This window comes from Pleurodeles waltl, chromosome 4_2 (genome assembly GCF_031143425.1).
Source record: "Pleurodeles waltl isolate 20211129_DDA chromosome 4_2, aPleWal1.hap1.20221129, whole genome shotgun sequence".
NCBI classification, from domain to species: Eukaryota; Metazoa; Chordata; class Amphibia; order Caudata; family Salamandridae; genus Pleurodeles; species Pleurodeles waltl.
This window is the reverse complement of record NC_090443.1, coordinates 402,686,900-402,699,140: the sequence shown is the minus strand read 5'-3', so window position 1 is coordinate 402,699,140 and position 12,241 is coordinate 402,686,900. Positions and strand designations below refer to the sequence as shown.

The window sequence follows — 12,241 nt, the reverse complement described above, 5'->3', positions numbered from 1 at the left end:
AGCGAAAAACCTCCAAAGTTGTCTTTCATTGTGGCACGGTTGACGTCCCATAGATTAATATTAGTTTACGTTATTACACTTAAGTGCTAAATTTACTTTAAAAACAGCTAGAAATATACTTCATCCACTCATTTTATTCCCAATTTAAAATTCTATTTAACGGTAAAGTTGGATTTCAAATTACGATTTTGGAGATGCCACTCTTAGAACATTTGCATTTTTCTGTCTTAATAAATGTGCCTCAGAACCTGAAATCAGAACAGTTCCAACCTGAGAAGGTTTGGGAGGATTGTCCTGCTGTCTAAAGAAATAAGCTTGAACCTGATTGCCTTCAGCTTAGGACCCCAGATGTGACTTCAAGGGTCAGTTGGCTGACCTGCTGTTTGAGATGCGTGGACACAACGAGCTTCCAGAGGTCATTCCAGCTTTCCAGCTGATCATATCCATCAGGATCCTGACCTGGTCCCCTCTACTGGCCTCTGTGGGAGTGAGTCCTGCCTGACCCCCCCCCCCCCAAGTGCTGCCCTCAAAGTCCTGCACCCTTGGCTGGAGTCAAAGTGTACTTCTACCTGCTTAACTGAAAGTTTCACAGGAACCGATGCAGAGTGATGCACAGCCTCACACAGCAGCACTGTGCAGCACCTGATTGGTGGCTTCACAGGATCAGATATAGATCAACGTAAAGCCTTGCATCGCAGCACATTGCAACTCCTGATCAGCAGCTTCACCGGATCAGGCGCAGAGCCTTGCATCACAGCACCGCACAACTTCTGATTGAAGGCTTCACCAAATCCGACAGACTGATGCAGGTTCTACCATAGCAGCATCGTGCAGTTCCCAATCGGAGGCTTCAACAGATCTGATGCAGCGCATCGAAGCACCACGGAGCTCCTGATCACCAGTTTCACTGGACCTGACGCAGAACCACGCATAGCAGAACTGTGCTGCCCCTGCACCGACGACAGATGGTACAACTCACAATGGGCTGAACCTGGCCCTTTATCTGTCCCGCATTCCATCACAGTCGGCCTGAACTTGTGACTTTGTTCAGGTCCTGCGTGACCAGATACCTGAAGTTCAAACTTTGCACCTTTTGTCACCATTTCTATTTAAAACTTTAAAAACTCATAAATCTTGTTTTATTGCTGTAGTTTACTCTCTTTTTCTAAATAGATTTTTTAGTTTCCATATATTGTGTTCTTTTTTTTTTTTTACTGTTTGAGGACTGCACAAGTTCTTTATACATTGCCTCTAAGTAAAGCCTGACTGCTTTTAAACGATGCTACCAGAGGGTTAAATACCAGTTTATTTAGTGACTTTGGTGGTGCACCCTGACAAGGATGGTGATTATTTGAAGTGGGTTCTCACCCAATTCAACCAATAATCCAATTTCTTACACATACTAACATGTTCAAAGTGAAAGATACAATTGTCTGGAGAGGCCTTCCTATGTAACTAGTTATACATTCAGTAACCCTTCAAGGATTTTCCCAAAACTTCTTATGTGGTGGCACCATCGGAAGTAAAAAAACAACCAATCTACCTCATTGTTCCGATTGAAAACATGTAGAAATTACCCAGTTTCCTGTTAAATTAATGTTTTTGTCCACAGATCTCCATGTCAAATCTTTCACACTCCTTGGTACAGAGTATTTTATCTGCCCTGTTTGAATATCCCACCAAACGTTCTCAGCACAATATGCTTTATTTTATAGCATTCTATTCGAGGTTCTAGGCACCTCAGTAGTCTTCTATACTACAGAATCCATGCTACTTTCAAAGACATCTTCCCAGTGCTCACTGTAACAGGGGGCACGCTGCTTTTCAACAAAAAATTCTGTGATGCACCCCATAAAAAGACCTCTCACTAGTGGTGCCTGATAAAGATCCCACACACAATCTAAAGTGTCCATTTTACTAACTGCTAAACTTTCCATGTGCCAACAACCTCCACCGAAAATTACCACCCTCTACGGAACGCTGAAAATACCTATACCAATTAGAAGGCATAACGTGCACAATAACTATGTTTGTTCTGAATTCTAATCCTTTTTGAGTTCAATGAAAGTGTGGAAGATGGACTTGAAGCTCGCAGGCCCAGTGTGTGTCTAAGTCAGAGGGCCACAGCTACTAATAGCCCGATAGGCCCTGTGCACCTGGGCATTAAGTGTGGTTACCTCACATTCCCCTCAATTATGCACCTTCATCTGTTTCCCTAATTAGGTATCTACCAGTTGCTAGTTTCTAAAGATATAGCCTTCAAATGTGTCACCACATTATATCATTTTTTGTTTTTGCCTGTCTGGGCAACATGGGCAAGACTCCAGCTTTCAGAGGCTTGAATCATTCCCAAACAGGCTCGGAATCCTCTGTGTTCCAAACAGCAATAAACAGTTTTAACAAATACAGTCAGACCAATAGTGTTTGTTTAGAAGCACATTCAGCTCAAGTGAAACCGTCCACGCTTCAGTCATTGAGGTGAATGTACAGAATACTCCCTTCACAAAGGCCACCAAAGCTCAGATATCTACCCCACATCAAGTGTGAAGGAGTCGTGGGGAGAGCTCCGACATTTCAAAGTGTTACCACATTCAATCACTTTGTTTTTGCCTGCCTGGGCAACATGGACAAGACTCAAGGTTCAGCTGCACCTTGCAGGGAGTTGTTTCTGAATTATTTCCCGAGTCAGGTGACAAGTATTTTCTCACTATGCGAGCAGTTCATCTCGATCACGATGTCTTTCTTCAAGGTCTGCTCTACATGCAGAGAGAGGAAGATGAGCCATCCCTACAGTGCTTCTATGATGTGTATTCAAATAATAGGACACTGAAATTTACAAGAGTTTTTCATCAAAGCATATGTGTGACGGAGACAGGCCACTGGTCTTATATCTTCAAGAGTGTTAGTAACACAATTTGCCCCCTCCTCAGAGATAATTTGGCCCTAAAGTTAATTCCATGAAGATGGTACAAAAAAGAAAGCATCATGAGATGCCATAAGTTCGAGTTTTCAAAAAAGGTGCTTTTCAAAACAGCTTCAGAAAACCCAATTCCTTCTGTGTCATCCTAAACTGTGAAGTCAAGAAAACATCCTGTAAGTTTTACATAAAAAATGCTGCAATAGTTTAGCTTCAAGAAGCACTTGCTGTTTTTCCTTCTAAAAACTTGTTTGCCAGCAGAGTCACCAACACCTCAGGAGAAGCAGAAGTAGTCTAAGAGGAAGCAAGTTAAGCCTGCAGTAGTGTCATTTTCCTTGTTGGGGACGTCCTCCTCAGCAGGTCCACATCCTTTGCTAGCACCTACTTCCGAAGGATTTTCCATGTCTCCTGCTCCTGTGGCCGCAGGTTCCTTGTCTACAGTTCCACAGTTGAGTGCATCATAACTGGTCCCAATCTCATCAATGGCCTATATAGGTTTTCCCAGACAGTGAGTGTTTAGTCTCAGTCCCATCAGTTGTAGCTCATCCTCAATGTGGATGTCAAACGTGGAAAACGTACCCTTCTAGCAAGGAATTGCATTAATACCCATCATAAAAAATCCAGTAACATTTAGCAAAATATATACATTTTTAATTGATTTGTGTGAGACAAAGGTTCTAGGTGAAAAAGACAGTGGGGGCGAGTAAAAGAGGAAGAAAAGTGAAAGTGAGTGTGTGTATCTTACCTGACAATAGTGATCACAGAACTCAAACATGGCATCCACCAATTATTATGAGTTTGGTAAATACTGCAAGCAGAGATTCACTGCAACGGACTGCATGCCATAGTTAGGCAGGTAGTGACTCAGTGCAGCAACTGTGTAGCAACACCACCTTCTGTGCGAAGCAAGTCTATTGGCAGCACTCACCACTGCCTATTGGAGCATCATGTCAGTCAAGTTAGGAAGTCTTAGGGACGGGATGCTGCAGCGGTGTAGGGCAGGTGTGAGATGAGGGGAGCATATACTACATGAAAAGAAAATCTGCTGCATTGTCTAAAACAGTGGTTCTCGACCTGTGGTCAGGGGACACCTGGGGGTCCATGAAGCATCTTCAAGGTGCCTGCGACTGCTTAAAAATTAAATAATATGAATAGATTCAGTAATGACTCAATGGGGGGGTCCCTGGGTTCCAAGAATGATTCAGTGGGGGTCCCCAGGTACCAGTAATGATAAAGTGGGTGTCCACAGAAGTCAAAAGGGTTGGGAATCGCTGGTCTAAAAAGATGAAGAGCTCCACTCCAAAACAGAATACCCTCTGACATGAAACAAACAGTAGGAGACCCAGAGTCTTTTCACGTTGTTATAGATGGTTTTAAAAAACGGGAACTGGCCCAAGCACAGAATTGAAAGAAAATGAAAAAAATGCAAGTGACATCAGTTTGGTCTCAGAAGAAATAAAAAATTACATTAATTTTTAAAGTATTTTAATTTTTTGCTCTAGCAAATCTCAAATATATTGCAGAATCGGACCACGAGTTATAACACTAGAGCTACGTGTTTTGGGCATACTAATGATGAAATGAACCCAAGGAGACACCTCCCGAAGGTGGTGGGTGGCAGATTAGAAAATAAAACAGTACGGTGGATGGCATGGAGTCCTCTGGGACTTAACGGGTTTCATAAGACAGATTTCTTGGCCACTACCACTCGCTGTCTCCTGCATGATAAGAGAGCCACATCAATCTCTGAACAATTGTGTGGGATCACTGCCAACGCCGACAGCCAACCCAGAATAGCCTCTACACCCCAACACATTAAGTGGCAAGGATATGTGTAGAAAAATGAATACACTTGTTCCCACTCTTCCTGAGCCACAAGACAACAGTTCCCAAGAGAAGTGTCTTTAGGGCGATGTGATCACCCCCCAGAACGGTAGGTATCCAATACAGAAAGGTCTGAAGACGATTCTGTAAACAAAAGACTGGTAAATAAAAGATATGAAATGAGTAAATACAGTCTGAGGTCAAAGATGCACAAAACGGAGATGTTCAAGAGATGTGTGACTGCTGAAAGACCCGCTCACACAAACACAAAAGGTTGGCTTGGTGTGCAAATTGTACAATCATTGCTACTGAAGCTTTCAGTGTATTAAGATGACAGAGAGGCATAATTTACACTTAGAAATATAAGGCTTAGTGTGTGGAATGACAATATATATTTAACTGAGCAGGAAGTGCATAAAAATAGAATAACAAAATAAGTAATTTGCGACTAAAACTGTCACCAGGCTATGAACCCTTTTGGGGTCTTTAAGACTATTAGCTCACCTCCCCCAAACTGACATACCATTGATTCTCCGTCCAGATCCGACCCTCTGGAATCAAAACCCTTCATACATCAGAACATGCAACAAATTCATCTGCACTAAAGCCTTAATAATCCGCCCTATCTCGTATGTGGCGAGCGACTAATATTTTATGCGCCACAATCCCTTAAAATAAACAAGCATCAAAGGTGAAAGCATCGGATTTCCCAATCTGATCCGTTTCCCATGATCTGACGGCAACAGACGTGTCAGCGGTAACTTATTTGGGAAACTGGTGCTGGAATAGATTATCATGCATGGGTGGAATTTGTTTTCACATAATCAGTACGTAAATACAGTGTCTCCTCTTCGAGCACTGCTCGGAAGGCTGTCGAGAATCAGGCGATGGGAATTCGTTCACTGTTGAAGATGGCGTCGTGGCAATAATTATGAATGATTTTTGTTGCAGTGCAGCCACAATGGCTTTTGGAAAATTTGGCTGTGGAAGCACTTTCGGTTGACTGTGCTGCTGAAACGTTTTTAATTGGTTAGAAGCCTGTCAAACGCAGCAAGTATATCCCAGGTTTATATTCCATTGCACAAAGGTTTAGCTTAAAGAACGAATTAAACCAAACAAACAAAATTATAGCCTACGTTTGTTGGCTGCGAGGTCAATACACCTTGGAAGGGCAGACCTTTAAATCCAAAGTGCTGAGTGTAAATAATGTGGCTGCATGGATTGGTTCAGTTGTCACCAATCAACCCCTCAGCACATTCCAGCCCACTAGATATTTTTGCACCACGAAACAACCTCAATCTCCTGCCATCACCCCTTTCAGTAAATTTCCTGACACTCACACCAGCTGCCCTTGACCTCATCCTCTATAGCCTACTTACATCATAAGCTAGCAGGAATAACCTCTTAACCACGCTTTCATGTAGCACTCCCTCCCAAAGTAAGCCCCATCAGTAGCAGGCATTCCTTCTCTCTACTCAGCGCTCTGTCGCTCAGTCCTGGAGCTGGCAGACCTTAATATATCACTTCATGCGACAAGTCTCCGGCTGCTGTGACGGCCTCGCCTAATGACTTCCCTGTGCCTCTACATCGTACATGACCTTGTTCTCTCCTTAATGGCCGACTCCAGTCTTTAACCCTGACAGCATGCAATATAACTTACCTTAATTGTACCTTGGCTGTTAGCAGCTATCAGAACATTGGATTCCTGTAAGAAAAACAAAATAGGACACAGTTAAAGGCTTGGAGTACAAAGAGAGAGGCTGGAAAATGGGTAGAAGAGACAGTGAGATAGGCAGCTAACAGTATGTTGCCAAAGTGGCAGAACAATAGCATTTACACTAAACATGGGAGAAGCTACCTCATTTCTATATCATGTCCTTACAGTAATTGCGACATTGCAGTTCCCCTCTGTGTTTTTGTCCTCCATTGGTTTCATCACATAAGCCCTTTAATTCGATAAAGAATGGACTGAAAGACGATTCTGATAAACAATTGTAGTGGCTCTAGCGACCAGTTTCCACCCCCGCCAACACCCCCTCCTCCTAGCATAGGACCAACAGCTGTAACGTACACTGGTAGCAGCACTCCTTGGCGGCTGCTGACGCTTTGCGTGAGAGGAGTACCACTCAGTCCTAACGCTGTCAATTCAGTTTTGGCCTGGCTATCCACATGCTCTGCCCCAGGTCCAAAAGCTGCTCTCAGTTTCCACCAGGTTGCCATCTCATTTTAGTACCACACACCTTCAAAGTCACAACCACCTAGAGCAGTGGTTCTTAACATTTTAAGTTATGAGGAAGACGGGTCAAAGTATTTTCGATGATCTGAACTGCAGAACAATGCACAAAATTTTCAGGGACAAGCATTCATCAAACAAATTCACAAAGGGCAAAATATAAACAAATAAAAACTTAAATTGAATGTGAAGGTTGAAGTGTTTCTAAATTCAATTTAGGCCACTCATCGTCCATACTATATTCTGTTTGATGCACTTGCACTGCTCCAACAAATCAAGCTTAAGATACTACCTTACATTTTAGCCCCCATTTTCAAATTCCTTCACGTTTACAGATAGTTAAAAAAAATATCAACTGTACATTTTGCTTCTTTATGTACACTTTATGAATCTGCTGAAATTATTTAATATGCTAAGCAATCGAGGACCACCTGAACATGCGTTGTGGACCCCCCCCAGGAGTCACCAGACCGCAGATTAAGTACCACTGACCTAGGACTTCGAGTGACTAACACTCTAGCCCATCAGATGTGGTCTTGTTGGATGCTGTTGTAAATGGGGTCTCCAGTTGGCAGTTGGTTTGCAACCTGTCCAAGCAGGGACCCTCACTCTAGTCAGGATAAGGGAGATACCTGCTCAGAAAACCCCTGCTCACCTCCTTGGTAGCTTGGCATGAGCAGTCAGGCTTATCTCAGAAGCAATGTGTAAAGCATTTTCACATGATGCACAGTAATAAGTGAAAACACCACAAAAGAACACCACACCAGTTTTAGAAAAATGGCCAATATTTATCTGTGTAAAGTGAGACCAAAACGATAAAAATCCAACATACAGTGTTAAATATATGGATTTTGCAAGATTTACTCAAAAATACAGTTCCTTGAAGTTGATAGCTCCACTTGGGGCTATGATGGCATTGTGATCAACAAGACCAACAATTCAGGCCGGCTGCAGTGTCGCGGGTCAGCTACGGTGTTAGGGGGACCCGCAAGCAGTACCTTTGGAATTGCAGGGCCTTGTGATCCTCACACTGAGCTCCAGAGAGCGGCCTCGCTGACGTCGCGGTGTCGGTGCAGGATTCGTCGGGTCCTTGAAGTCACATGCCTTGGGGATTGAACTCCGGGCTGATGAAGTCAGGAGCGCTGGCATGGATAGCTTCAGGGCTGCAGTGCAAAGCTGGGACGATGCAGGCAGCGGCTCGGTGACGGCATCTAGCGGCGTCGGTGAGACAAGGGCTGCGGTGTGAAGCAGGGCAGTGTGACTTGCGGTGTCACCAGGTCATGGTGCAGGCAGCATCGTCATCGTTGCTGGAGCGCTGTCGTCAGAAGGCCCAAGACAGTGGTGCAGGGTGGGACAGGACGGTGCATTGTGACCCTCACGAGCGGTGTCCACAGGCCACTTTGTGGGCAGGGATGCCTGGTGACGACACTGGAGTTGTTGGTGCTGGCGTCGATGGACTGGGGCTGCAGTGCCGGATGGGAAGGTGCTTTGTGTACCTCACAAGTGGTGTCCATAGGCCACGGTGCTGGCAGCGGTGCCAGTGTCAGCAGGAGCGTCGTCGCCAGGGATGCCCAGGCTGAGGTGTGAGCAGGCCATGCCGGAGTGCCCACAGGTTGCGGTGCGAGCCGCGGGTCGGTGAAGTCATCCGATGACTGCATCGGTGAGGCGAGGGTCGCAGTGCAAAGTGGGGCAATGCGACTCCATGTGGCATCGGCAAGTCACAGTGCACGCCAGCGGCTTCGTTGGCTGCAGTGTGTGGTTTCTCCTTTTGAACAGCAAAAAACACACAGTTGCCAGTGCTGCAGGTTGAGAAAACTGAAATCTTGGTGTCCCTGAGACTTCCAACAGGAAGCAAGCTCTACTCCAAGCCCTTGGAGAACTTTCTCAAGCAGGACACACAGCAAAGTACACCCTTTACACTCTTTTCAGGCAGAAGCAGCAACTGCAGGCCAGTCCAGCAAAGCAACACAGCAAAGGGACAGTACTCCTCCTCCAGCTCTTCTCCTTGGTAGAGGTTCCTCTTGATTCCAGAAAGATTCTAAAAGTCTGGGGTTTTGGCTCCACTAGGTATACCCAGTTCTGCCTTTGAAGTAGGCATACTTCAAAGGGAAGTCTCTGTCGTTCACAAGATCCTGCCTTTACAGGCCTGGCCAGACACACTCTAGGGAGTCGGAGACTGCATTGTGAGAGGGCAAGCACAGCCCTTTTAGGTGTAAGTGACCTCTCCTCCCTCCACTCTAGCCCAGATGGCTCATCAGGATATGCAGGCTACACCCCAGCTCCTTTTGAGTTACTCGCTAGAGGAGCGGTATTAACAGCCCAACCGCCAAACTGACTGAGACGGGGAATGCACAAACAAGCAGAGTCACAAAATGGTTTAAGCAAGAAAATGCCTACGTTCTAAAAGTGGCATTTTCAAACTCACAATCCAAAAAGCAGCTTGAGTAAAAGATGCATCTATCTGCCCTCAAATGGAATCCGCGCTTTAAAGTTATTTAAAGGCAGCCCCCATGTTAACCTATGAGAAAGATAGGCCTTGCAACAGTGAAAAACGAATTTGTCAGTATTTCACTGTTGGGACATGTAAAACACACCAGTGCTTGTCCTACCTTTTAAATACACTGCATCCTGCCCATGGGGCTACCTAGGGCCTATATGAGGGGTGCCTTACATGTACCAAAAGGGAAGGTTTGGGCCTGGCAAGTGGGTACACTTGCCAGGTCGAATTGTCAGTTTAAAACTGCACGCAGACACTGCAGTGGCAGGTCAGAGATATATATATTTACAGGGCTACTAATGTGGGTGGCACAACCAGTGCTGCAGGCCCACTAGTAGCATTTGATTTACAGGCCCAAGGCACCTCCATTGTGCTTTACTAGGGACTTACTAGTAAATCATATATGCCAATCAGGAATAAACCAATCAACAATACAATTTACAAAGAGAGCATTTGCACTTTAGCACTGATTACCAGTGGTAAAGTGCCCAGAGTCCTAAAGCCAAGAAAAACTGGTCAGAAAAATTAGGATAAAGGAGGCAAAAAGATTGGGGATGACCTTGCAAAAAGGTCCAGTTGCAACACTAACCTTCTTGGCCACTGCATCTAACCATTTACGTGCAGCTTTGCTCATTATGAGCAATAAAATAATAAGTTACTTACCTTCTGAAATGCTCTTTTGGTGGATACAATTACTGAAGATTACGCACCTGAGAATATCCCTCAGGCACCAGACTGGACCCAGGAGAATTTGGAAGCACTGTTGAGGTGCGCGGCTAAGTGGAGCTGTGTGAAGACTCCATACCACTGTGGAACTGAGAAAGCAGAACTGTTTATAAAAGCCACGCTTTGTATTCACGTTAATTTCTTGTCTTTTCCCTTTCAACGCCTTACAATGTGGAGTTTGAACAATAGTTAAAAAAAAAGTGTGGCAATTACTAACTTGGGACCTTTTTGCATGAGAACAAATCACAGAATGAGGAGGAGGCAGAGCAGTGAGGAATCTGCAGTTAAAGTATTCACCAGAATGAGTACTACTGAAGGTAATTTTTAATGACTACTTATAATCGCAGATCCCTCAACTTAGACACAGAAGCAGTACCTTTCCAAGCTGGAGATCCGGGAGTGGGCTCAGACCAAAACAGGTTGCAGAAATGAGCAGACTAAGTGTTCTTCTCACCAGAACTGACACTGCATCACAACTGGGGATTTCAATAATGTAGTCTGGTCTAGCAACCAAAGGGGTAGCCTAATAGGAGGACAAATGCTCATGCCCAGGAGTTTGGGATACCAAACATCCAGCCCCCATTCAGGGGCCACTAGGATGACTTGGGCCACATTAGTCCTAATCGTTTTAAGAACTCAGGGTAGGAGAGGTAGCAGAGGAAAGGCACACAGGAGTTTGAAGTTTCACTCTACAAAGAATGTGTCCCCAAGTGAGACACACCTTGGAAACGCCAACACACAACAGTAAACACATTGCATGTTCTTGGCAGTGGTGAAAAGATAAAGCCAAGGCTCTCCTCATTCTCGGAAAAGATCCTAAGCCACTTCTGTATGTAACTGCCATCCGAGATCCGCGAAGCGTTGACTGCTTAGTTCGTCTGTTCTGGTGTTCAGAGAACCAGCCAGGAGATGTGTCACTAGAAAAAATCCTTGGCTGTCTAGCCATGTCCAGAGACGCTGCACCCCCCAGCATAGGGTCCACAACCCCATCCCCAGCTTGTTACCGTACCAGATGGCAGTGGCACCGTCCATGAGCACCTGCTTCCCTTTGATGGAGGAAAGAAAGGTTTTTCAATGCCAAGCAGATGGTTCTCAGCTCCTGAAGGTCAATTACGGTTCTGCAGCCATCACTGCAGATCTTTTGCAGTCTTTTCTGAAATCTGGACCTGATCGGGAAGATCCCGCCAGTGCTGTGCCCACAGCAACGTCAGATTGCACTGTAGAGCCTACATAGGTCGTCAGGCGTGCTTGACAAGCAAGATCCAGGAGGCCACCAGCCTCATCAGCTTCAGAGTTATCTTTACTGAGATCCAGGACAGAGTCTGAAATATTGGGAACATAACCAGACTCTCTGCTCCAGGGGATAGGTGCAAAAATGCATGGTCCAAAAGAACAAGTTACTTACCTTCAGTAACTCCTTATTTTGTAGACTATTTCTAGCTGCAGACTCCTTACCTTAGAATTTCCCAAGGCGTCAGACTGGATCTGTAAGATTTTTCGTGAGCAGTACCCCCTGCACACCAGTAGGGGATGTTGTGTGCATTATCTGAGTTGTCAATGGCAGAAGTAACATCAACAGCACCTATATAGATGCCATCTATGTGCGCTGATGTCAGCTTCTTTTCACGACTTTCAGTGCTAGAAGTGCAGAACCACTGGTGTGGAAAACTAGGGCCCTGAAAGGGAGCAGCCTTGTCCCTAGAAATCTATTCCCAGTGCAGAGAGGGTAGGTGGGTCGTTCATGAATCAGTAGCCAGATATAGTATCTACCAGATAAAGCATTAGCAAACAAGTTACTTACCTTTGGTAACACCTTATCTGGTAGAGACGTAGACTAGCCGCAGATTCCTTACCTTAGACTTCTCCCCAGGCGACAACAAATATTTCCTCCACCCATGCGCCGACGCTAGTTCATTCTGTGACTAGAATCCGCCCAACAACGCTGAGCATCTAGAGAAACTGGCAATGGAACAGTGTATGACAAGAGATAGATGTAAACTGGAATTTACAACTACCAAACTGAAAAGCAAGGCAAAAGAATGCC

The 12,241-nt window shown here is 45.0% G+C and overlaps 1 protein-coding gene across 1 annotated transcript in view; it reads right to left on the bottom strand.

The window, feature by feature from the left end:
* The window catches only part of COP1 (COP1 E3 ubiquitin ligase), a 693,430-nt gene that overhangs the window by 26,441 nt on the left and 654,748 nt on the right, over positions 1–12,241 (bottom strand). Inside the window, exon 19 of the mRNA XM_069231565.1 lies at positions 6,402–6,446. Within this exon, the coding sequence (XP_069087666.1) occupies positions 6,402–6,446 (45 nt within the window). The remainder of the gene's footprint in view (positions 1–6,401; positions 6,447–12,241) is intronic.